The 26,642-nt window shown below is 47.9% G+C and overlaps 1 protein-coding gene across 1 annotated transcript; it reads right to left on the bottom strand.

Annotated features, from left to right (window-relative positions):
* Nucleotides 1-4,103: 4,103 nt before the first annotated feature.
* On the bottom strand, nt 4,104-23,182 carry TM4SF4 (transmembrane 4 L six family member 4). Its single transcript, XM_040974916.1, has 5 exons — nt 22,822-23,182; nt 22,054-22,143; nt 11,271-11,407; nt 5,492-5,675; nt 4,104-4,700 (listed from the first exon to the last, which is right to left on the bottom strand). Exons 1-5 carry the CDS (start codon nt 22,993-22,995, stop codon nt 4,683-4,685), a joined length of 603 nt encoding a protein of 200 aa, XP_040830850.1. The 5' UTR covers nt 22,996-23,182; the 3' UTR covers nt 4,104-4,682.
* Between the last annotated feature and the right edge of the window lie 3,460 nt (nt 23,183-26,642).

Here is a 26,642-nt window from a genome sequence, read left to right as displayed (position 1 = left end):
TGCTCCCAGATCCGCTTCTCTCACATTCTGGTGGGTGCTGTGGCCCAGCCCGCTGTGCCCCCCTGTTGTGACACTCACGGGTGGGTACTGTGGCCCTCTACCCAGCTTTTTTGAGAGCTCCAGTGCGTGGTGAGCGATGCTACTTAGCCCAGCCCAGATCTCCCGCATGGGTGGGAGATGAGCTCAGAAATGAGCTTCAGCTTCCTCTCACTAAACCATTCTGTCTCAGCTGCCTTGCCTACCTGCAAGTGCAGTGGCCTGGTCTGTGGAAGCCATTCCTTTCCTGTTAAACACTGACAGAGAGGAAGATCTTCCCTCCGATGATTCACTCCCCAAGTGAGCGCAATGGCCGGTGCTGAGCCGATCCTAAGCCGGGAACCAGGAACCTCTTCCAGTTTCCCACATGGGTGCAGGGTCCCAAGGCTTTGGGCCGTCCTTGACTGCTGTCCCAGGCCACAAGCAGGGAGCTAGATGGGAAGTAGAGCTGCCGGATTAGAACCGGCGCCCATATGGGATCCCGGCGCGTTCAAGGCGAGGGCTTAGCCGCTAGGCTATGCCGCTGGACCACTCCAGTAAAATTTTAACAGAAAGAAAAGATAGCCCATTTCCAAGGTCAAGATTGAATAAAATAAAGGCTTAGGGAAAGAGTACAAGTGCTGGAGGAGGAGACAGGAGGCCCTCCGTGTTCCCCATGGCACAGGGAGTCTTACAGATATGGCCATGTAAGTGTTAATAGCAGGCATGTGTGGGCAGTCACCTGTTCAAGTTCACCCCAGGCTTCATTCTGGCAACTGGTGAAGTTTAGGGCCTGGGAGTTGTTTCTAACGTAGTGACCCCAGCAAAGCCTCAGAAAGTCTTAGAACTTTGATTTCTTTACCTATAAAACCGGCCTAATGAAGAAGCAGGTGGTTCAACAGGGCGATGATGAAGGGGCAAGAGGAGGACTGGACGTGAAGTGCCAGCAGCTCTGAACCGGTGAAGTTTCCAATCCTGCCTTCCCATGAGTGTTTCGCTCAGTTTCCCTGGTCATATTCCCTCCCTGCCTCCTGCCCTTCCACCATCGCCCAGTAAGACCCCACTGTTGCTTGGCCTGAGCCTGGCAGCTTGAACAGCAACCCGCCTGCATAGAGACGCTTGTACTGGACGGTGCCATCTCTGATTGGCTTGCTTGCTCTCATGTCCATGCCTTGCACCTATCAGGCTCCTGAAGCATGTTTTTTGCTGGAAAAATATTTGGAGAGAATCTGAATTATTTAGAAAGCTGGCCATACCTGTTCTCAGACTCATCTGTTGCTGATTAATTGAGCTGCGTCACCGCTAGAGGGCAGCAGATAGCTTTGCCACAGAACAGTGAGCCGCATGGAGAGTCCGGAGAGGGAGGCGGGAGATGCTGGAACCCAGCAAAAAGACACAAAGTGCATTTCCTTCCTTCCTTCCTTCCTTCCTTCCTTCCTTCCTTCCTTCCTTCCTTCCTTCCTTCCTTCCTTCCTTCCTTCCTTCCTTCCTTCCTTCCTTCCCTCCCTCCCTCCCTCCCTCCCTCCCTCCCTCCCTTTCTTTCTTTTCTTTCTTTCATTTTTTCAGATTTATTTCTTTTTATTTTTTAAATATTTATTTATTTTTATTGCAAAGTCAGATCTACAGAGAGGAGGAGACACAGAGAGGAAGATCTTCTGTCTGCCGATTCACTCCCCAGGTGGCTGCAACGGCTGGAGCTGAACCAACTTGATGCCAGGAGCCTAGAGCCTCTTCTGGATCTCCCACGCAGGTACAGGGCCCCAAGGCTTTGGGCCGTCCTCCACTGCTTTCCCAGGCCACAAGCAGGGAGCTGGATGGGAAGTGGGGCTGCTTGGATTAGAATCAGTGCCTACACGGGATTCTGGTGAGCGCAAGGTAAGGACTTTAGCCACTAGGCTACCTCACTGGGCCCAACAACAACTTTTTTAAAGCAACTCATTTTTATTCTCAGTTATGCTTAGGGACTGTAAATAACATCAGTAAGTCCTGTCCTAGATTTCTGGAGGAGATTGAGTAATGTCCATGTCCACTCCTCCTCAGCGAGCCAACTGCCAGGCCCTGTGACAGCATCCTGTTTTCTCTAAATCTCACTTGACTGTGACCCCAAATGGGGCTAAGCACTGTTGTTCTCATTCCAGAGATGTGTGTGATGAAAACTCCTGAACTTGGAGCAGCAGGAGTCTCATTGTCAAGGGCAGTTGTAACAGGGAAATGCTTCCTCTCAGGAGCCTGCAGAGCTCTGTGCTCGTGGCTCTACAAAAGGCTGGGGAAGAACAGACAGCTTCAGAATGAGCCCAGTGCAAACGGGCATGGGGGCATTCAGAAACTCAGCCCACGCGAGTGTCAATGTCACGTTCCTGGGTTTCGGTTTCTTTTTATTCATTTATTTTTTATTTTTTTTAAGATTTATTTATTGGAAAGTCAGATATACAGAGAGGAGAGACAGAGAGAAAGATCTTCTGTCCGATGATTCACTCCCCAAGTGAGCGCAACGGCCGATGCTATGCCGATCCGAAGACAGGATCCAGGAACTTTTTCCGGGTCTCCCATGTGGGTACAGGGTCCCAAGGCTTTGGGCCATCCCCAACTGCTTTCCCAGGCCACAAGCAGGGAGCTGGATGGGAAGTGGAGCTGCCAGGATTAGAACCGGCGCCCATATGGGATCCCGGGCGCGTTCAAGGTGAGGACTTTAGCCGCTAGGCCACACCGCCGGGTGGGCTTCAGTTTCTAAACTGCTGCAGCCCCACGCTCGGGCTATAACATAGTGTGTGGGATGTGGACCTTAATGGAAGTAGAACGTGGAACAAACAAGGACTTGATTTACCTTCCTCCTCTCTGCTTGCCAGGCTGTGATCTGAGTTGCCCACAGAGACTGGTATTCAGCAAGCGTGATGAGCTTTCAAATCTTACTAGCTGGTGTGAGCATTTGGCCTGGTGGTTGGAACCTTTCTGGGGATGCCTGAATTCCATGTCAGTTCCTGGTCAGAGACCTGGCTACATTCACGATTCCAGCTTCCTGCTATTGCACATCCTCAGTGTGGCAGGTGAAGGCTGGAGTGGCTGAGTCCCTGCCGCTCACGTGGAGGAGACTCAGATTCCAGTTCCTGCCTTGGGCCCGGCCCAGCCCCAGCTGTTGGCAGCCATTGGGTAGTGAACCAGCGGATGGGACGCTCCATCTGTCTAGCTCTTAGGAAAATGAATGAATAGATGATATATTCAAGATTAAGTAACTATGGAAGAAGAGATTTCTCTCCCTCCTGTCTGGGTTTTTAGATGCAGGAAGTCTAACTGGGCCTCAGAAACTTTTATTTTTGTATCATTGTCCAGGTGATTCTATTGAATGGCCATGTAGAAGGAACAATGATCCAAACTGAATCCAAACTCTGTGTGTGTGTGTGTGTGTGTGTGTGAGAGAGAGAGAGAGAGAGAGAGAGAGAGAGACCCTCAGTGCTGTCTGCCTGTCTTCCGGCTGCCTGTTGAGCTTCAGGACATGGTACAGGCCTAATTTCTTAAAGTGTCCCCTACGGGACTGCAGCAAGGCCACAAGCACACCGTCACTCCTCAGTGCCCTCCGTGGCCAGCGCCCGGTAGATGATGACCGTAACTAATTGCATCACAGACGCCTCTGAGGACCCCAGGTCTCCGAGTCCCCCTGTCTCCCCACCGGCAGCGACAGGTGTGCCTGTCCAGCGTCTCTGTCCCTGAGCTCCAGCCCTGCTGAAAATCCTATAGACTCTTTCACCCTGGCTGGCTTCAGAAGTCCCTGGGACTTCTGAGCGTTGGAAAACAACTTTCCCAGAACTTTTAGGTTCATATGTAGTGGTGGACCCGGGATTTGTATTCACATCAAAAGATTGGATTGGACTCCAATCTGTTTAACTCAGGAATAAAGAGCCAAAGCGAATGTCTTAACATAACACATAAATCTGGTGGTGCCCCTTGCCTGGGCAGGAGCCTGAGTAGTTACTGTACAAATCAAGGCTTTTTGGTTGTTGAAGCATAGAAAGCATTTGTGGAAAAGACGAGAAGGTGTTATCCATTTCACCCTTTGCCTTCCCTTATGAAACACACATATTCCGTTTTTATTATATTGCCTCTGAATTTGCGTTTTAATTTAATATACACAAGAGAACTCCAGCAAGCATTGACAGGCTCAGAAGACAAGTCACAGTTAATTCAAACAAGTGAGCAACAAAGGCAGCGACTAGAAATGGCTTCTGCTACATCAGTCATTCTCTTTTCCCCCAGGTCTTAGCAACAACAAAAAATTGGTCTCGGTTTCTCATCCATAACGTGCTTTTTCCTCTTTTGTTTTACTCAAGCTTTCCAAGACAGGAATATCTTTATATACAAAGAAACAGTGTGACAATCCATTGAGTTTGTACATTTCACACTGGTAAGGAAAAAAGTCATGATGAAGCTGCTCTGAGCTGGTTCCTATATTCTAACTGGAAGCTAAGTGGAGAGATTGCATCACTGTAATTTGGCAGGCGGCTAACCTATTCTTCTAGTGGAGAATGGCAACATTCTAACTGGAGCGGAGCTGACTGGGAGGACTCAGTCCCCCCTCCCCCAGCTGTGTGGGTGGGAAGCGGATGGGGTTAATCCTGAGAAGAGAAGCACAGGTTCTTGTCCCACGTGGAGGTAGAGAAGCTCTTCAAGGAGGTTTAAACTGGCCCATCTCCCTGAAAGACAGAAAGAGTGACTTAATTCTGATGTCATTTCTTTACCAAAAAACCTCTCTTCTCTCCATCACTCCACTTTCTCCTGGTTAAGTCCTGCTCCTTGGCTGCCTACCGGATCCTTTCCATACTTTTCTGACTTGATTTCTGAGCTTTAATTTGCATCTTCTTCATGTTTAGGTTTTAAGAGCTGCAGCTCCATTTTGCCTTGCAAGCATTGATCATGAAAAGGAATTCGGCCGAAGGCACAGGGAGGTACAGGGGCTGTGCCAAATACCGTAACTGATTCCACAGTGGAGCAGGCATTTGAACCCAGGAGGCTGACTGCCAAGGTTGGCTCCTTGCTCATGATCTTAGTGAGTCACATCGGTCATTCTTAAGGCTTGAAACTGTCGGGATGGAGGCGGTTATCACCTGTGCTAGGTACTCTGTCAGCAACCTTGGGAGGCTGCTGTTACTAACCAGAGTTTAGAGGCAAGGAATAGTTGCAGGCAATCGAATTGGCCAAGATCACAGAGCTGACATTCAATCCAGGCACGTAGAGCTCAGGTCCCTGAACTAGCCAGAGCAGGAAGTAGGCTGAGAGCCCACGTCTTTCCATCACCCTTTCCATCGCTTGCTACCGAGGCAGGATTGCAGACGCTGAAGGAGAAGCAAGCAGCGCTGCACCTCTTCCTGTGGGTGACCCTGTGGGCTAACCAACCTCCCCGCTGTAAGCCCTGCTGTTTTGCAGGCGTCAGGACTCGCCACCCTCCTCCCGATGAGCCTGTGACCTGCTTCGGCCCCTCACTCACCCCACAGCAGCACCGACAGTCCCCACACAGTGTCCCCAGGAGGCCGTTGACCACCTGGATGGCGCAGAGGCACATCTGGACGATACCGACGACCAGCAGGATGGAGAAGAGAGTCAGGTTCCAGGGGACTATGTCTTTGGGCTGCTGGCACATGCTCCATATGGAGTGGTTGCCAAGGTAGTCCCTGTTGGGGAGAAAGGTGCCGTTTATAAAAGCAGTGAGAGTCTCCGGATTGAAAAATAACCGTATCACTTGCTCTGAGTGTGTGGGTGCACATGTGTCAGTACAGTATTTGCCATCTCAAACGGGTGCTGAGAGAAAACACCTACTAGTAGTCCCAATGGAAGGAGCCGGGGAGCACAGGCCCCTGTTCCCCACACTTCACACACAGCCCCTGCACTTCTGCCTCGTGGACACTAGGTTTCTCTCCTTGCAGTTCACAGAGAAGAAAGCTGAAAGAGAGGCTCAGAGAGGGTGTGACTTGCCCCCACGACACACAGCTGTGCAGAGCCATCATAGAGAGCTGGTGAGCAGCACGGCTAAAATCAGAGAGGGAGCTAGAAGAACTGACACCTCCTGTCCTCTGTCCAAACAGTTATTATCACAGGCCATTTCACCTGCGGGGGGACACAGCTGTGACCTGTAGCTAAAGGGACCAGTAGGATATTTTTCAAGGCCTAATTGTAACCAAATTGTGAATTGGAGCCATCTAGACTTTTGTTTAGAAGTAGGAATTCCACATGAAGAGAGATTGAATTCATCTTCTTTAAAAGAAGAAATAACTTGCTACTGTGTTACCAGTTTATAAAAACATTATTAGTAAAGTTAACACTGTTTCTATTTTATCACATCAGTGGAGAGAGCTCACCCTCAGTAAGGGAGCTCTCCATTAGCTACTGATGGTGTCTGCATTATTGCTCTCTGCCCTTGGTGGTGGCACCTGCTACTTACTGGTAATTTGTTAGTGCATCAGTCCATATTGACTTAAACACATTCCCTGTTTAGACCTGGAGCACTTCTCAAATGCATGGAAGTGTCCTGGAGTTTCCATGAAGGAAGGAAGGGTCACTTTGCTCGCTTCTCCGTAAGAACACAGGTTCCAGCAGCTTGCAGCTGGGTGGCTTGTGGACTTCCATGTAAGTCGCATCGTAGCGTCTATGATAGCATAAATCAAGGCTTATCCAGGAAAGAAATGATTCTTTTGGAGCCTTTTTGTCTCTCACGGAAAAGACTGATTTAAAGTCACAGAATCATCGTGTTGCTTTTTTCCCACCTGAGACTGTTACCTTCACTCCACAGACGAAGAGGCTGAAAGACCTATGTGTGGACCCTAGGTGGGCCAAGGGCAAAACCTACTCCTAACGTGTGTGGGAAGTTGGTACTTCGTGAATGCTGGGGGCAGGTGGAGCTGTTCAGGCTCTCCCTGTCATTGTGGCGTTTAGTGCATCCCATGTGAGTGTCGGGGTCCTCCTCACCCAGCTGGTCCCCAGGGAGTGTGTGGGGTGCAGCCCGGCCTGGGGAGTGCCATGCTTGGCTCTGAACTGTCCCTGGCCCTGCTCCCACATCCCCTTCCACAGCTGTCCCACCGGTGGCCCTGCTCCAGCTGCTTCCCTTCCAGCAGCTCAGGGTCAAGGTTGGGGTGACCAGTTGTCTCAGGGAGGAAGTTGTTGGACAGGAGTTTTCCCTGCGCAGGAAGCCAAGAGGGTGTGCCTCAAAATGTGCCAGCTTTCTTTTTCTACCTCCTGAGACACATTTAAACACTTTATTTGATAGACCGAGAGACAGAGATCTCCCATCATGCACTCTTGTGCTGGGACTGTTGCCCGTCGAAAGCCAGGAGCCCTGTGCGCAATCTGGACCTCCCACATGGGTAGGAGATGCGACCTTGAATTCTTCTCAGGTAACACTGTCTGTGCTGCTGAGAACAACAACATTGAATTGGACAACCTAGAAGAGCTCTGGCTTGTGTTCCAAGCTAGGTAGTCGAATGGCCCTTGATCACCTAGTCCCTGGTCCACACATGGCCTTGATGCTTCTTTCCACGACATGCATGGGTCTGCACTGGGCTCCTCTCCCTTGGCTCAGGAGCCTACTGGGGAACTGCTCTACCCCCACTTCATGCTGGAGACCCATATGAAGCTCCAGGATCCGTTGGCCTGACTTAGCTCTGACTGTTGTGGGTGTCTGGGGAGTAAAGCAGCAGATAAAAGATGTCTTTCTCTCCATCTCCTTCTCTGGGTAACTATGACCCTTGAATAAATACATACATCTTACAAAAAAAAAAAAAGATGTGTCTGGCATTGTAGCTTAGTGGGTTAATGTCATCTGTGGTACTAACATACACATTGGTTTGAGTCCTGGCTGCTCCACTTCTGATCCAGCTTCTTGCTAACGCACCTAGGAAATCAGCAGAAGATGCACCCATATGGATGACCCAGAAAAAAAAAAACCCTGGCTCCTGGTCCAGCCCTGGCCATTGTAACCATCTGGGGAGTGAACCAGAGGAAGTTAAGAGCTTTCTCTTTGACCCCGCTGCTTATAACTCTTTGTTTCAAATAAGTAAAATAAATATTTAAAAAGAAAAAATACATCATGTTCTAGATATGATGTCTTAGACCCCATATCTGAGTCTTTAGGTTCGATTCCCAGCTGTGGCTTCTGTCTCTAGCTTTCTGCTAACGCAGACCCTGGAAGGCAGTGGTGACAGCTCAAGTGATTGGATCCCTGTCACTCCTGTGGGAAGCATGAGCTGAGTTCCCAACTCTGGGTTTAGGCCCCCAGCCCCATCTGGGACCACTGCGGGCATCTGATGAAATAAATCAGCAGCATGGGGTTGCATGCTCTCTCTCTTTCTCTCTCCTCCAATCCCTTTCTTTAAAAAAAAAAAAAGTGAGGGGAGCAATGAGTTCTGATTCCTTGTTGCCAAAGACAGTAGGAGAAGAGGAATTGCTGCTGAGAGCTTACCAGGTGGATACAGCCCCCTGAATGACCTACCTGGGGCACATCTCACACCTTGCAAACAGGGCTCAGAATCTCACTGTGGGATTGAATAATCAGAATCGCTCTTAGACTGCCAGCTGCCTGCAACATGCAAGCACAGCGTTTGGCTCCACAACCCACTCCTGTGCTCACATTACAACTGGAAGTCACTGCAAGGACCTCAGCTTGTGGTTGAAGCAGTGCTCGGGCCAGAAGATGGCTGGAGAGTAGTGAAGGATTTCTGCTTGCTGGCAAACTTGCTCAGTTCTGTCCAAGAACAGCAAACCTCTGTGATCTGATGCCTGCTAGGGAAGCGACCCATTGCTCATCAGAGGACTGGCTGAAAGCACAAAGGTTAAAGCATCCATCACAGGGGCGTGCACAGTAAGCGACTGGAACATAAATGATGCTTACTTCCCCAGAAGGATAAATACACAGTGCTTTGAAAAGTGGTTTCCTGTCCTTGTTCTAAATTGGCATTTCCTGGGGTGGCCCACCAGGCAGCTGTTACTCTCCTGACCTTGGCTGGGTCCAAGCAGGGCGAGAGTGCATGAGGCAGCTTGCCTGGTGCCAAGGACAGAACGCAGCAGGAGACTGTCCACCCACTTGGGAGCACTTCTTGGCATCAGTTGTTGGATTTTATTCCAAGTGACTGCCACCTCCTCAAGGGCAGCATCATACAAAGGCAGAACAAAGAAAGGTGTCCTACACTGCTGGCATGCTGGTGTCGGAAGGGGTCCCTGAAGGGAGACACCCTCTCAGGGGGAGGGCCTCTCCCACCCTGCCAAGCTTAAGCTGGTCCTAGAGGTCCTGCATCACCCCATGTGACATGAACACACAGGGGGATCCCCATGTCCACATGTGTGGTAGCTGCAAATTCAACCAACTGTGAGCCGAATATTTAAATATTTAAGTTGCATCTGCACTGAGCATTTAGACATCACTTTTGTCACCATTGCTGGGTGTCCATTTGCATAACGTTTGCATTTTCTGAGGTATTGTGAATAATCGGGAGAGGACTTTATGTGGGAGGGTGGGCACAGGCTAGGTGTAAACATTAGAGCATTTTTGCGTAGCAGGGATTGGAGCATCTGCACATGCCAGTAACCATGCTGGAACCCATCTCCGGTGGATAGCAAGGGTTAATAGCATCCTGTTGTCCCACCGACTTTTCTTCAGTGTGCCCCCGTTCTCCATGCTCAGGAAGGCCCAGTGGTCACACATCCTCATCCCCTAGATGTGCTAGAGCCGCTGCTCAAGGCAGAGAGGCTGAGAGGGGCAAACGAGAAAAGGCCCAGGCGTCTTGGAGACGAGCATCAGTGCAGCAGCGTCTCCCAGAACATCTGTGAAGATGCAAGGGTCCTGTGTGTGCTGCCAGATGAGGCTGCAGCATGCCAGGTGTGGTTAGTGTGCGCTGGGATAGTGGCTAGTATAACTGAAAACTCAAGTTTCCACTTTGATGACACTGAGATGGATTTGGCTTAATTTTTTTTAAAAAAAATTATTTGTACTTAATTGAAAATTAGAAGGAGAGAGGGAGGAGAGGAGAATGCTTCCATCTGCTGGTTCATTCCTCAGATGCCTGTAGCATCTAGGGCCAGACCAGGGTTAACCCAGAGAACCTGCGGGCAGGCAGAACCGGGTGGTGCCAAAAGTTCCCACTTAGAATAGCTACCCCGTACTCATTCAAATGGAGCAATCAGAAGACAACACATACCTTTAACTCAAGCTCTGTCATCACCACTATTTAATCTAAGCGTTCCTCAGTCCGGTGTGACTTTCCTAGCCCACTCCCTGTGGACTGGTGAACCTCGCCTAGGAGCAGACCCCAATAAATCCTGATTTTATCATCATTTTGGTCTTGGTAGTCCCACTGTTGTTGTTGTTGTTGTTTAATCTAACAACCAGGCTGATGTTGGAGTCAGGAACCCAGTGCAGGTCTCTCATGTGAACGGCAGGGACCCAGCTAACTGAGCCATCATTTGTTGCCTCCAAGGGTCTGCATCAACAGCAAGACGGAACTGGATGCAGAGCCAAGGCTTGAATACAGGGGCTTTGAATGGGGTCGCAAGCATCCCTACACAAGACATTCACCTGAAATGACCACCAGTGCCCACTGCCTAATGGGCTATGCTGCAGCCTGGGAGCAGAACGAGGGGCACAATGAACACGCAAAGATTTTGAGATCGTGCATCTATCCAGCTGAACTTGCAGACAAACTGCCTGCTGGGATCATTAGGAAGATTACATTTGTCGGAATTTGTTGGAAAAAGATGAGCAACACCTTGCAGAGTACCATGCAACTCTGAAAGGTTTTTGTAATGAACTCTATTAACTGTTAAGAAGAATGTTTTCAATGTCGGTCTGTATGAATCTGCACCTTAAAAGATTGTTTAGTTACAGGCAATTTGGGTTTTTGGTGGAAACTCCAGTTAGTATATAATCATCCACATTCCAATGTTAAGATTTGTAGTGAAAGCCAATATTATGCTGTGATTGACTGCTTGTGTTGGTACTAATAAACATTTGAATGTACATACTAACACAATAAACCTCCTCCTTCACTCAAGCCAAACGAGGCATCCTGGGCCAGTGATTTCTACTAGCGTCTGTCAATACAGCCATTACAGAAGACAGCCTTGTAGCTTCCCTCCTCGCCACATGTCCTGCTCTCTCCCAGAGGAGCCCCAAGTCTGAGATCCTGAGCAGGAAGACATCCCTTGCAGGGTCCCCAGGCATGAGTTACGTGCACTGCCCCTTGTGGTGACATGTGGGCACTGCAGGGGCAGAGGAGCCTTACCCATTTTCAAAGGGGTAACCCCAGGTGTTGCTCCCCAGTTGACATTTTGGACCCTTGTTGATGGCGACAGCAGAAATGATGAACGAATATCCAGCACCCACGAATCCAATCGCAGCGAAAATTGTGGAGGTGAACATCTGAAAAAGAAAAAAAGCAATTACACACTGCAAACTTGACCAGTTTGCTGTTGATACATGGTAATGACAGGAAGGTCACTGGATGGGTGGGTGGTGGGTGGAGCCCAAGGGGTCTTCTGGGATGCATTGAATTATTTCATGTTCCCATCTTCTTCATTTATTTATATTCATTTTATTTGAAAGTTTGAGAGCAAGGGGAAGGTATCTTTCATTTGTTGGCTTACTCCCCAGTTGCCCACAGCAGCTGGGGCTGTGCCAAGCTAACTATGCAGGAGTCAGAGATTAAGTGTAGGCCTCCCGTGTGGGTGGCAAGGACCCAAACACTTGAGCCATCACCTGCTGCATCCCTGATGCACGTTGGCAGGGTGTTGAAGTGGCAAGGAGAGCCACAGTCGGAGCCCATACGCTCTGTTTGGGATGCAGGTGTATTAAGCAGCATTTTCATTGCTGTGCTAGATACCCAGCTCACTCTGATTCCATTTTTCTCCTTCATCTCTGTGACTTTTCCTGTATCAATGGATGACCGAGGTGTTGCCTTAGGGCTGACACATTTGGACCACGATTTCTAACTGTTAAGGATAAAATCTGAGAGGACCAGCAAATAAAGCCAATCCAATAAAGGATCAAATAATTCTATGATTAGCACTGACCTTAACAGTGTTCTGATCCAGGGGCTAGTACACTGGCTCAACAAGCTAATCCTCCACCTGCAAGTGCTGGCATCCCACATGGGCACCAGTTGGTTTCCTGGCTGCTCTACTTCCCATCCAGATCTCTGTTTGTGGCCTGGGAAAACAGTAGAGGATGGCCCAAGTCTTTGGGTCCCTGTATCCATTTGGGACACCTGGAATAAGCTCTTGGCTCCTGGCTTCAAATCGGCTCTCATTGTGGCCTTTTGGGGTGTGAATGAGTGATGCACGATCTTTCTCTCTGTCTCTCTTTCTTTTTGTGAATCTGCCTTTCCAATAATAATGTTTTTTTTAAAAAAAGAAGCGATCTGGTCCAGTCACCTTGCTGAGGCCATGTCACTGTGGAGTCTCATGCAGCTGGATTCTGACAGAAAGAAGATTCTAAAGTTTCTAGAATGTGTCCTCACTGGCCCTTATTAGATTCTTTGAAACCAGAAACATAATTTCATCCTCTTCCGGCAGCAGCCTTGAGAGTATCTGAAGGGGGGACGGTAACACTTGCTATCCCTTTCAGCTTTTGAAGTTGTCTTTAGATTACTCAATCCCAACAACTCACTTCTTCTAGATATTTTTTAAAAGATTTATTTTATTTTTATTAGAAAGTCAGATATACAGAGAGGAGGAGAGACAGAGAGGAAGATCCTCTGTTTTGTGATTCACTCCCCAAGTGGCTGCAATAGCCAGAGCTGCATGGATCAGAAGCCAGGAACCAGGAGCCTCCTCCAGCTCTCCCACATGGGTGCAGGGTCTCAAGGCTTTGGGTCGTTCTTGACTGCTTTCCCAGGCCACAAGCAGGGAGCTGGGTGGGAAGTGGGGCTGCCAGGACTAAAACTGGCACCTATATAGGATCCTGGTGCATGCAAGGTGAGGACCCCAGCCGCTAGGCTACACTGCAGGACCCCTAGATGTTTTTAAATGGCAGAGAGAAGTTAGGGGAAAATGGAGGGAACTTGCATCTTTCTTTGTTTGACCACAAAGCCAAATCAAAATCAGAGAAAGCAGGAGGCATGACCCATCCTGGAGCGTCCTCAGGCTCCCATCATGCCCTCCTCCGAGGAAACAGCTGTTCGGTCTATATGGTAATTAGACTGTAGCTTGGAAACCTCAAAAGTTTTGGAAATGGAGGTGGAAAATGATCACCTGTATTACTCTGGTGACAGACTCAAGGGGTTAAAGACAGCAGGTGCAGGTTCACGTCTCAGCTGTGCTGTTTCTCCCTGCATTTGCATACTGAACACATCCTCAGAGCCTCAATTTTCTCAGCTATAAAATGAGCACAACAGGGGCTGGCATTGTGGTATAGTATGCTAAGTCTCTGCCTGCAGTGCTGGCATCCCAAATGAGTGAACTCATTTCTGGATCAGTGAGCTGATACAACGTGGCATCCTACAGGTTCCACCCAAGATAGGTCTGGGTAGCTGCTGAGCTACCCATTACGCTGGTCCCACAGGGAAAAGAATACGGACTAAGGCATCGGATGGGTCAAAATAGGTCTGTGTGGCCTTCACACCTAATGACATAACAGGTTTTGACAAGATCGCCACCACCAACAACCTAGCATTATATAGGACTCCTGGTGTCTCCTTAATCCTGGGAGCTGCTCCTACAGGACGTGGGAGAAAGGTTGTACAGATAACGGTGCAGCCTCAGCAGATGCAGTAGCTAAAGTCAAGTGTCAGCTTATTTCTCTTTCCCTTTCCAAGTATTAACAGTAATAATATAATCACATTACAAGCAGGGAGAGTGGAGCTTGGTGTCTGGATTACTGGAATTAATGGGAAAAATGGAACTCCACTTTAACTGATCTTTGCGTCCATATTATATAAAAGTGTTTTTCATGCAGTTTTCCAAGACAGAGCTCTAACCTCGTGTATTATAGAAAGCTTTGTCTCTTCCTGGAGATCTGACGTCCTAGACTTCCTGTCTCTTGCCCCTGATTCTGAATTGCATGAGCTTTTATAACAGCACAATGCCTGCAGCACACTAAGGCATAGATTTTATATGTTTCTTTCTTTATTTTTTAAAAATAGCCATCTTCCCCAAACCACAGCGCCAGCTCCTCAAAGTCATTCAAAGCTGTTTAAAGACAGCTGGCATAAGGTTCTGCACCATCACCATCTCCAGGGTTTTTCTCCTTAGCTTATTAAGTCACTGTATGCTGGCTTGTTGGGTCCCTTCCGTGACTAATTTCATGTTACTCATTTTTAAAAAATGTTTCCCTGACTCTTACATATTGGTTATCTTAAATCCATGGTGACCACCAAGATTTATGAAGTAAATAAAACTCTTGGTCATTTTATTGTGATGAAATAGGCCATCTCTGCTCTGAAGGATGTGCACTTAGCTGAACAATTTTGAAGAAACTAGCCAAATTTCCAAAAACCAGGATTTCCACCCAAAGGGTGGTTTAAAATTCTTAAAATTAAACTTCAACAATAGAGAGAAGATCTCATACATCGTTCAGTGAAGTCATCACTTTCTGGTGATTCGAAACATCTCTGATGACAGCTTTATGCCCATTGTAATATTCAACCTCTGAACAAACCCATGGAATGGGTAGCATTGTCTTTTTTTCTTTTTCCAGACAGAAAACCAAAGTTACTAGAGATCAAGGCGATTGTTCTGGGTTAAGCAGTGAGGTGGTGGAACTGGGCTCAGCACATAGCTACTTGCTTCCAAAGTCCTTGCTCATTACTGGGATTTTCTCTGATCGCATGTCTAGATGCTGAACTAGATTTAGAATCCAGGGTCCTACACCTTCCATCCATCCCAATATCCACCCACCCCCTGCCACCGCCACCAAACACTAGAGACTGTTATTTGTGTTTATGAATGACATTGGTTACAGAAATTAAGCAGCGTTTAGGAGCTGGCGTTGTGTTGCAACGGGTTAAGCCACTGCTCTGAAATGCCACCAACCCACATTGGAATGCTGGTTTAAGTCCCAAGCCACTGCACTTCTGCTTCCAATCCAGTTATCCAATAAAGCTTCTGGGAAAGCAGCGAGGATGGCGTAAGAGCTTGGAACAGACGATCCCAGTTCACCCACCTGGGTGAGACCTGGAAGGAGCACCTGACTCTCGGCCTTTTCCTGGTCCAACGTTGTCCTTCCTGACTACTTGGAAAGTGATCCAGTAGTTGGAAGATCCCTCTCTGCCTTGTTTTCTCTCTTTCTCTCTGTCACTTTCTTTCAAATAAATGAAATCAATCTTAAAAATGATTAAGCCACAAAACTACAGATAGGGGAAGAAACATATTGTTTGATTACTTGGATTGCTTATCCTGAATTCTAGCGGTAAGTCAGTAGTCATTAAGATACTGATGGTTCTGGCTTCCTGGGAAGGCAGTATAGGACGGCCCAAAGCCTCGGGATCCTGCACCTGCATGGGACACCTGGGAGAAGCTCTCCTGGCTCCTGACTTTGAATCAGCGCAACTCCGACCATTACAGCCATTCGGGGAGTGAACCAGCAGATGGAAGATCTTTCTCTCTGTCTTTCCTTTTCTTTGTAAATATGACTTTCCAGTAAAAAAAATGAACATTTTTTTAAGGTACTGATGGTAACGAATCTATGGAATCTGAATTGCTGTAATTAAAAAGAAAGCTTGTGTTTCCAGGAGTGCAGTTCGGTCTCTTGGGAGAGCTGACTCAAGCCTTTCAGTGTCACTGTGGTAAGCAGAGGAGAGGGGTGGGTGGATCTAGTTCCATTTAGCCAAAACAGGTCAGGATTTCCACATTCGCTGGCTGGGAGCAAGAGGAGAAATTTGACTCGGGCTTTTTCTTGCTGTGTCAGCTGAACGATGGATTTTAGACAACACTTCCGGGACAGTTCAGTAGACCATGTTTAGAAATATGGAACATGGACACAGAGCAAACACTACTAAATTTAGGCTAGTGCGAGGCCATGAAACTTCAGGTTATGGTGGAATTCCAGCAAGGATATAACTTCTCCCTTTAGCGAAGGGTCACCCTGACACCAGCACAGCCAATGGAACTGCAACAGGAACCACACATGCAATTTAAACGCTTCTAGCAACCACCACTAAAACAAGTAAAGACTAATTTTAATGTAATAGATTTGTATTTCCTGTGTTCTATGATTGACAGGAGAGGTTAATTGTGATAATATATTTGATTTAGCTCAACATATTCAACTTCCTCATGAAGTCAACCTTGAGCCCTGTGCCATGGCCTAGCAGCTAAAGTCCTTGCCTTCAATGCACTGGGATCCCATGTGGGTGCTGGTTCTAATCCCAATAGCCCTGCTTCCCATCCAGCTCCCTGCTTGTGGCCTGGGAAAGCAGTCGAGGACGGCCCAAAGCCTTGGGACCCTGCACCCGAGTGGGAGACCCGGAAGAAGCTCTTGGCTCCTGGCTTTGGATCGGTGCAGCACCAGCCGTTGCGCTCACTTGAGGAGCGAATCATCGGAGGGAAGATCTTCCTCTCTGTCTCTCCTCCTCTCTCTATAAATATATCTGACTTTGTAATAAAAATAAATCTTAAAGATACGAAGTCAACCTCTCTGTCCATTTCCTCTTCTAACCGCGCTCTCTAAGTTGCTGCCTCACAGAGCTCGGAGGGCAGGAGAGCTCTGTCCCTGGTAAGGAGGAAATACAGATGCAGCACTCCAGGAGACCAGGTACCCGCTGCCAGGGTGGAGGCGGCCCCGGCTGTGCCTGGGAATTCACCCACCCTCCCTGGAGACTTTTGTTGGCAGCTCTCCGAGTGACTTGCCCCAACCTTCCCCAAGTGTATCATTATTACTACTTATTTTTAAAAAGCCTTTTTCTTTTAAAACAATTACATCCTTTCACGCTCATACTTTCCACAGCTTTGGGGAGCTAAACTATAATAAATACACTGGTTTTCTTGAGACTGTGCTGCACAGCGTTCTGCCGACACTGCCAACACATCACAGAGTGGCATACAGGGAGACCCTGCCGTCCGACCCCTTCTCCTTCCCTGCCTGCCAGCCTGAAGACGTCCCTGTCCGTGGAGCTCTGAGACAGGCAAGGCGGCAGCAGCTGGCAGCTCCACGTCACTTGTCCCTCCTTACACGCATGCTGATGTTAGCTGAAGGAAAGTGAGGGGGCAGGACTGGGAAGCGAGGGGGAGTGGATGATCTGGGAATGCGGTGTGTGTCTGGTAGACATGGGAAGTATGTCTGGTAGACATGGCTGTCCTTTGCAAAATACTCCGAGAGCTCTGCACGGATTTATGCAGGTCACATACATTTTCTTATAACACTAATGTCCTTGACTTTTGACCCCAGCAAGGCTTGGGAAAGGGGTGGCAGTCGGCAACTTCACAGGCATGGGGCACTGTTTCTTCATTTACCAGGGGTCTTCCAAAAGTTCAAGGAAAACGTGTATCATGAAAAAACTATTCCTGGGTTTCAACAAGCTTGTGTATGAAAAAGCCCCACATAGTTGCCTATCAGGATATGTCTGCAGAGGATCTAGCTGGGGATGCTTCTGTTAAAACTGAAGCAAGAACAGACAGCAAATTAGGAGTGAGGCGTGATTGGCAGGATGGTGAAAGCACTGATCCTTTATGAAAAGCTTTGTGGGGACAGGGCTCAACAGTTTACAAATGGATGATTGTGATGATTCAGTCTGATCCCGTACAGAAATCCCCTGAAATCCCTCCGAGGAGTTCATTTATTTCATTCAGTAACAGCCAACAGTGTTTATCCAGGATTTGTGTTCTGAACTCCATGGGTACTCAGGGAGACCTCTCTCCTCGCCCTTCTCATTGACACAACCTTTTTCCCCAATGATTGCAACAGTCTTATGAGAGGTAGTCACTGACCTGATTCCTTTTTCAGCAGGAGCTTTTGAGGCATGGACAGTAATTATTAATTCCCTTGAAGATATCGCAAAGAACTATCTTTGTAAAGTCCCTTCAGATTGGCTGATACTCCAAGCACTGGAAAGTCCAATGAGGGAGTTGTCCCCTCTGAAGAGGAAGTTCCCAGAAGGGCTCACTCATGCAGCATCCCTAGGGGGTGCTGGTGAGCCAGGCACAAGAGGAAGTACAGCTTTTACAAGGCTCGGTCTGTTTAGGAGGGGACCACTGTCCTCTTGGCCAGGCAGACACACCATCTGGCCTGACCGTGGGGAGTGGGGGTGCAGGTACTTTATTTCTCTGATGCTAGAATATCTGCCTGGCCCATCCTATTCTTTGAGTCAAGTCCAAAAGCACATACGTCACATGAATGAGTTCATAAAATAATCTATCCCATTGGCCTGCAGGGATGGAAATTTTGAGGGTTGGAAGGCAGAAAACGCTCTCCAGCCATGCACAGGCTATCAGGAGGCCGCTGAGCATGGAGCGGGGAGGTGGGTGTGGAAGCCTGCAAGCCAGCACAGGTCCAAGCTCCCTGGGAAGTACTAGTCACCTACACGCACTGGATTTCCCCGGGGACTCACTTTGCCAGTTCTCAAGGAGCCTAACTTGCAGGAAGGCATTACAGACACATGAAGCCGTGCTTCCCTCTTGTTCACCCTCAAAGGAGAAATAGTCTCCATTTCCTGAGCCTCATCCTTAAGCTGGGACGAACTGACTGGTCTAGGTGCCCCCCAGTTCCTGGTATGGCTTTATCTCCCAGCCAGCCTACTCTGCATTTTCTACCTCCCAGCGGCTGGTTTTAGGATCCACAGAAACGGAAGCCAAGAGTCTAGGGTCTAGGGATGTTCCGGAAAGACAATGGAGGAGAGAGTGAGCTGACGAAGTAGGAAGCAGCTGGTCCAGAGCTGGGTTTCTACGGAAGCACAGGGTTTTCGGAAGCACTGGGGGATGTGGCTGGCGCATGTGGAGAAATAAACTACGTTGTCAGCATTATAGCTCCACCAAACACATCGGCAGCTTTTTTCTTGTTTCATGACAAATGCTTGAAATATCCTTAATTGTAAAAGCTGAGCGTTGGAGCTTCTGTTTGGCCTGGGGTTAAATTGATGATGAAGATGGCTGGGCTTAAGTCCCAGCTTCACTCCTGATTCCAACTTCCTGTGCACGCAGACCCTGGCAGCCGGCAGGTGACGGGTCCCTGCCTTCCCCCTCCACACCTCCATGGAAGACCGGAGCTGAGTTTCTGGCTCCTGGCTTCACCCTTTACTGAACAGTTGCCATTTCCGGCATTGGGTGGAGTAAATCGGGGAATGCAAGTTCTATTCTCTACCTCCCTGCCTCTCAAATTGAAAAACAAAAAGGTTGTTGCTTAGTGCTGCAGAGCCTCCAAACATGAAGGAAAGTCAGCTGTGCAGCAGGAGCAGGACCTGTGGTCTTAGGGGTGGACAGAGATAACGATGCAGTGAAGTGGTCTTGTAGGCCACGTCCTGCAAAGGCCATTGTTGTGCTGCAACATGGATCCAAAGTGTCAAGCTAATTTTTAAATACAGTTATTTATGTATTTGAAAGGCAGAGTGTGACGGCCAAGGCTGAGCCAGGCTGAAGCCAAGAGCTCCATCTGGCTCTGCATGTAGGTAGAACGGGCTCAAGCACTTCAATCCTGCCTCCTAGGCACATTAGCAGGAAGCTGGATCAAAAACAGTGGGACTCAAACCAGGCATTGCAATACGGCACATGGTATCTCAGGTGGTGACTTGACCCTCTATGCCACAATGCCTGCCTCTAATTCCTTGTTTACCTTTTTGCAAAGAAAGATATCTATTTTTTAAAAAAAAATATTGGCATTTGATTAACACACAAATAAAAACACCAGGAAATTCTTGTGCCAGCTCCCCAGCAGATGGTGGAGCCTAGGCCAGAATGGCCAAGACTGGGCGCCTTGGCTTGCAGTCTGGCACAATGGGACCTTTAATGGACGCTGACCATCCAGCTGAACAGTCATTTGCAGGTGTTGTTCTCAACTTAAACCAAGGGCAAACCTGCTGTGGAGGTTGGGGAGCACTGACAACCATATGGGCACACCAAGCGCTTCAGTGTGTTGACTCAATTGTCAGACTATCCGCCACGTATTTTCCCCTTTTCTTTTTTGAACTCACCCTATGAAAATATCATCTATGATATACAGCTCCTATTTCTCAATAAACTATGGCTGCTTTTATATATCTTAACATCTTCTGATAGCTTTCAGTTAGGTGTTGGAAGAGCAATTAGTAGTGCTCAATTAGGAAGTTTTGGTGTTTAAAAATGTGAAAACAGGGCCTGGAGCGGTAGCCTAGTCACTTAAAATTCTTGCCTTACGGGCACCAGAATCCCATAGGGGCACCACTTTGTATTCTGGCTGCTCCACTTCTCTTCCAGCTCCTTGTTTGTAGCCTGTGAAACCAGTCGAGGATGGCCCAAAGTCCTGGGACCCTGCACCTGCATGGGAGACCCAGAGGAAGCTTCTGGCTCCCCACTTCGGATTGGCTCAGCTCTGGTCATTGTGGCCACTTGGGGAGTGAGCCAGTGAATGGATGATGCTTCTCTCTGTCTCTCTTCCTCTCTGCAAATCTGACTTCCAATAAAAATAAATAAATCTTTTAAAAAGGGTGAATACATACTCTTCAAATGCTCTTTGATATCACATGGAAAATTGCACTATGACAGTATTCACAAGTTCGTGGAAAATAAGTATCAGTTAATTAAATGTATTTAATCTACTCAAATTGACTTCAGTTAATTAAATCGTTTTTGCACCAAAATAAACTTTATTTTAATTCTATTTTTTCGCAAACATTTTGGAATACTTCTATATATGCACAATGCATCAGTCTTTGCCCTTCAGTCAATATTTAATTGAACAAGTGAGCAGATAATGATGAGAAAGAAAGGTTAAAATGAGTCTAATTGGGAAGCATTGGTACATCTTTCCCTTTAAGAAGTTAGCATGAGTATATAAAGTTCATGGTTGAGGCTCCTAAGGCTCGCAGGTGGAACTGAACCGTGGAGAGAAAAGCCTGCCTTTCCTCTGCATCTGGCCAGTCATTCCAGTTCTTCTTTTTCATCTTTCCCCACATCGATAGAACTAAATTCAGTATTTGTCTGTAAATTAACTCTATTTTATTCATTTTTATCATTATTATAAATGAGAACTGGAAATTTTAGTGGACATACACCCAGTGCTAGTGAATTCCAGTTAATGCTACTTGAATTTCCAGAGCCTAAGACTTGATTTTCCTTTGTTCAAAAAGGGCCATTAGAAAAGAAATCAGAACAACATAGTAAAATCTTAGCACCATCACAATAAGGCCTTTTTTTTTTTTTGACAGAACAGAAATAATTTAAAAAAATTAGAAACATTCTATACTGTTCAAAGAGATATCACATCCAGGCATTGGTGACCAGCACCAGTCCCAAATGTGGGAAATTCTGATCTAATTCCACTTGCTTATTTTTCAGCTGAGCAGAGAGGCAGAGCAGCACCGTGGCTTGCCCGGTTGGCTGCTTCCTGGAAGGATCCTGCCCCTGTGTGCTGTGCCAGCCTTCTCTCCCCCTTCACCTAGAAGGCTGAGACTCACCTAGTCTCTCTAGCTCCCCAGCTAACAGGTGGCAGGCCACACAAAGCAAGAGGGGAGACCGAAGTCCTGAGGCAGAATCTGGGGTAAGTGGGGCCATGCTGGGCCGCAGAAGCAGTGAGCTTAGATGGGAGAGGTGGGAACTGGTGGGGGAAGGGAAGTTTGCCATCTTTGACCGTCTTCCAAATCCTCCTTAGAGTTGAAATAATGCAACATCAAGAACGGCTTTGGCAGAGGGAGAGCTCCATTTCCACCCTCCAAGCCCGCAGCCTTCATACTGCACATCTCCGGATTCCCAGCTCTGACGACCCTGTCTCCTTGTCATACCTAAAATGGTGTCATCTCCGACAAGCCCGAGGGCTGCAGCGTTTCCAACATGCACTATTATTGCTATTTTGCATCAACAGAAAGACGCCCGGCTTTATCCCCTTGACCTGGTCTTTATCCCTCCCAGGGAGACGGCACACCCTGGTGCCTGTGCCCACAAACTCACCGCGAACCGCTTCCCACAGCTCTGATTGCCACAGCAGCCACAGCAGTCATTGTTCTTCAGGCCCAAGAACACGAGCGCGGGGAAGATCATCTGCCAACAAGAGAGACATCTCAGCTTGGGTCTGACTGTGCTGGGAACCCCAACCCGGCTGGGGGGGAGCAGCAAGAGCTCTCAGGCGTGGATGACACAGTTCAGCCGAGCCTGGCTGGCCAGACAGGAGAGTGAGCCATTAGACATGACTGCCTTCAGTTCCAGCGGGGCAAGCTTGCAAAGTCTGGCACCCCAACTTTTCATTTAGATGGTGAATTAGGACACGAGGGAGCAGCTTTTCCTCAATTGCCAGGAAAAGCTCCTGTCCACGAAAGCTTCTCAATTCTGTTAGAAATCAGGGGATAAAGAAATCTTGTATGCGTGGAAGAAGGAAGCTCCACCCGCACGCAGTTAAGTGAATCAAGGCTCTGGAAAACATCACTCTTATTACTTTTTAAAATTCTTTTCCTGCCCCGACTGGTGGGAAGAAAGCAATTATATGGCCATTAATTTGGTTCGTAAAGGACTTGAATGTCCCATGAGGACGGTCAGCCCAAGCATGAGGATTAGTCAGTAGATTTCAGTTGACCGTCCTAGAAGAGACAGCAGTTACATGAGTTTTCATCATGCCATGCTCAGCCTTTTGTTCAGCAAGAACTGTATCTTCCTGTTCACCAAGAACGGCATTGAAAAGGGCTAGAAGGCAGGGGGATCCCATTGAAAGGCTTTGCTACTCACCAAGACCCCGCTTCCAGCTATTCCTCCGAAATACCAGACCTCATCAGTAATGTGGTCGTTGCTGTCGGACACTTTCCCTCCAGGGAAAAACAGCAGGATGTTAGCCAGCAAGCCAATCACAGCCAGGGGGATGAGGGTGCCCCCCAGGCACTTGGCACAGCTGCCCGTACACATGGTGCGGAGGCTCGGGACTGCTCAGCTGCCGCGGACTGTTCACTGCCTCCTGCCCTGGGCTTCTTCAAGGGTTTCGGCCTAGTGCGCTATGAACTGTCCCCAGGTCACTCAGTATTTGGGGACTGCAAACCAAAGCCCTATGAACGGTGTCCTTGGAGTCGCTTCAGCCGCTCAAGCACGGCCAAGCCTGCGTGGTGATGAACATTTATACATTCTCCCCAGCCTGACGTCCTTTTTTTTCCCCTGCACCCCCATAAATGAGATTATGTTCAGCACAATTAGTCAATCGTTTTGTCATGGAGACCAATAACCCCTGTTAATAATCTACCAGCTCCGACAAGGCACATTGCTGCGATCGAAGATGGGGCTGACACAAACAGCGCTTCAAAGCCCTGCCCCTCTAATCGAGAGTGCCCCTGCCCCAATAAAGAACTCTTTCCCCGTGGGATCTTCCTAAATCACTTATGTAACTGAGCTGCCTCGTGGTTAAGATTCTGTCTCCCAGGAACTTAACCACCTACAGAGAGTTTTGGGTCTTTTCCTCCTTGAGCCTGGAATGCAGCATTTGCCGAAAGAGGTTCATTTTCCTCAGCATGAAAATAATCCACTCTAATTTGGCATCGTTTTGCTCAGGCCTATAACAATTATTTTACATCATTGTATTTCTCCCCCGTGACTCAAGTAAGTAAATGTGGGCTTGTCTCCCACCAGATGAGATGCAGCTAACAGTAGCAGTTTTTACACTCAGCTTGCATAGCTAAATCTTCCATGGAGGACTGGAAACCACTAGGTTTACGGAGGCCGAGGAGCAAGGGGCTTTCACGCGGTGGGGGAGAAGGAGAGGAAAGAACTATTGATGTTCCAGCTGGAAGGACCAAGCATGGCAGGCAGTGAAATGCATTCCTTGTAGACATTGTGTCAACTGCCAAGGGCATGATACAGTTCTACCTTGCTTTGTGTCACATACGAAAGTCTCTGCCACACCTTGACTAAGATCCACATCACGCGACGACCCTGCCTGGTACTGAAATTACGTAACAGCAGAAGGATGAAAGGGTGGAGTGAGCAGCCCGGCCAGTTTTTCCTTGACAGTCTAGAGGTCAGAGCTGAGAACAATAGGAAGAATTTGGTGGAGAGACCAGTTTTAGCTAAGCAAAAAGCAAGCGCCATCCTGATCATAAGCTACAATGGAGCTGGCTACCACCTGCCAAGGCGGCAGGGGACCGCCCTCGGACATGGCCTCAGGCTCTTAGGGAAGCTGTGGGAAGGTCTCCAAGCAATCAGACTGGATGGGTACTGCCGCTTCTTCTACAGAATCTGTGAGCTAAGCACTGGATTCACTCTGCAGACCCTCAGAGTTCAGAAGAGCAGTCAGTGTTTACTGAGCACACGCGACCAGCCACACACAAATGTTCTTCCCCCTTCTGTGAAGAACTCATCAGGCCACTCGCAGACACTCCTGCTCAGAGAGGCTAGGTGGGTTTTTAAGGAAAGCCCAGCCTATGAGAGGAAAAACGGAGATTTTAAATTCATTCAGTATTGCCGAAATCCAGCTTTCTCGTCTCCAGGTAGATTTTCCACTTTAGAAAAAGCAAATCATCTTTGCCATGTAATTAACGGAAAAACATTGGATATGAAATCCATGCAGCCAGTGGGAGATATTCTCTTCTGATTGACAAAAATAGGGTTGCATAGTGAATATATGAATTTTTTTGGTAGACAAATCAGATATACAGACAAGCAAAAGGAGAAGGACAAGGAAAAAGCCACTAGCAAATAAGGGTTACTATACTTCCCAGACTCGCGGGTGGGTGCCAATGGCCTTTCCCTAGAACCTATCTAGAAACCTTGAAGTAATAACAACACTTTCTCTTGACAGATGTTCTAGAGTTGCAAAAGTTGAATTAGTCAAATGGCAGTAGCACCTTGGAGTCAGTCCACTCCCCTTCGGCGTCTTGGGAATGTCTTGTCCTTCCTCTGTGCACTATGTCTTTTGCTTCTAGAAAAGGTGGCAGTTGATTGACGTTAGCCAACTCAGCCATGATGTCCCACACTGCTCAGACTAGTGACGGGAGTAGTCAAACTATACCGTGTGAGTGGGTGAAAGACAGTAAGGGGTGCTATGAATTTACACTTGAACTTTCTTCCTGTATGTTAAGGTGTGGTACATGAGTCGTTCTGCTGGAGAGCCCAAGATAACGTATTTCCTGTGTAGGAAAGGAGAAACCCTGGAAGACCTTCACCCTTCTGGAACGCCCTGACCACTTGGATGGTGACTAACTCATTAATTGCTCAACTATTAATTGTGCCTTTAAGCACGAAGTGGAATCTAAACTGCAATGGGGGATGAGAAGAAGGCAGGTATTGCTAAAATTCACCCCCAGGAAGTAGGGTAGTCACAAAGAGACTGCCAAAAGCATCGCAGAAAATCGTGTGAGATTCTGGGAATTATCCTTGCGTTGTCTCCTGGCTAAATGGGCTGTTGCTCACCGTCTGTTTCTGTGAGTGATTTAAACAGTGAAGCTCCTAAAACAAAAAGTAAGAGAGGCAGCGTCCGTGGAGGTGAGCACCACCCTGCAGCCAGTCTGGAAGGAAGAGGATTTCAGAAGGTGGAATAGATGGCATCAAGACTAACCAGACAGCAGGGAACCTTGGGGAAAAAGAGAAGAATGCCAACACAATTGTTATGCTCACAGACCTCACATCCTGGGAGGTTTGGCTGCAGGGGGTTGTGCAACAACAGGAATTCCTGGGGTTCCCTCTGATGACACAGACACTGGTTTCCTGAGCGAGCAGCCACAGGGGTCAGAGATGGTTTCCCCATGACTCGGGTTGCCTACAGGACCTTGCACAGTCCTTGGGTGAAACTTGCTGCTGTATTCAGCCTGCTAGAATGGTTCACCCCGCACACTCGAGCACAACGCAGTACAATCCACAAGTGTGGTGGATGCGCTTACAATGTGTCTGCTAATGTGCCAAGTGCAGTCCTCAGGAAAAACAACAACAAAAAAAAACCTAAGACTTACTTTGTGTCCTCAGTGGCTTTATAACCCTCCCACCCCCACTGGTGATAAGGAAACCCAGGCATGGAAGATAGATAAGCTAACTGTTTTTAGCAGAAACACAAAGAACGGCTTGTTCTGCTTGTCTCAGAGTAGATTCGTCTCTTTTATGCCTCCAGTATCAGAAAGAAAAAGGGGCTTCCACACACTGCTATTAAGGTGTTATAGAGTGCAAGCCCCCATCTTTGCTTGAGTGGGTGTTTGGAACAGATTGTTGGAAGTGATTTTCCAAGAAGGGAAAAATATTAGAAAATATCTGTGGGCACTGTGTGTGGTAAGAGCCATGATAAACCATTTGTTATGTGTGTATAGATATTAGATAACACCAACTTTGCTTACTATAGACCTCTAATACTTAACTACAACAACAACAACAGCATAAAAAGGATTGGAGTGGGTCTTTGGCCTAGACACTAAGATGCCTGTGTTCTCCATTGGATGCCTGGGCTCAGCTGCTAGCTGACTTTTTGTTCTAGTTTTCTGCTGCTGCAGACCTGGGGAGGCAACAGTGACGAATATAAGGCATGGGTTTCTTCCCCTCTTGGGGAAGACTTGGCTTGACTTCTTGATTTCCAGTTTTGCCAG

The sequence above is a fragment of the Ochotona curzoniae genome, unplaced genomic scaffold (assembly GCF_017591425.1).
Source record: "Ochotona curzoniae isolate NIBS_2020 unplaced genomic scaffold, NIBS_Ocur_1.0 contig_2599, whole genome shotgun sequence".
Taxonomy (NCBI): domain Eukaryota; kingdom Metazoa; phylum Chordata; class Mammalia; order Lagomorpha; family Ochotonidae; genus Ochotona; species Ochotona curzoniae.
Note: the sequence above shows the minus strand (reverse complement) of the source record. Positions and strands in the feature narration are given on the sequence as shown.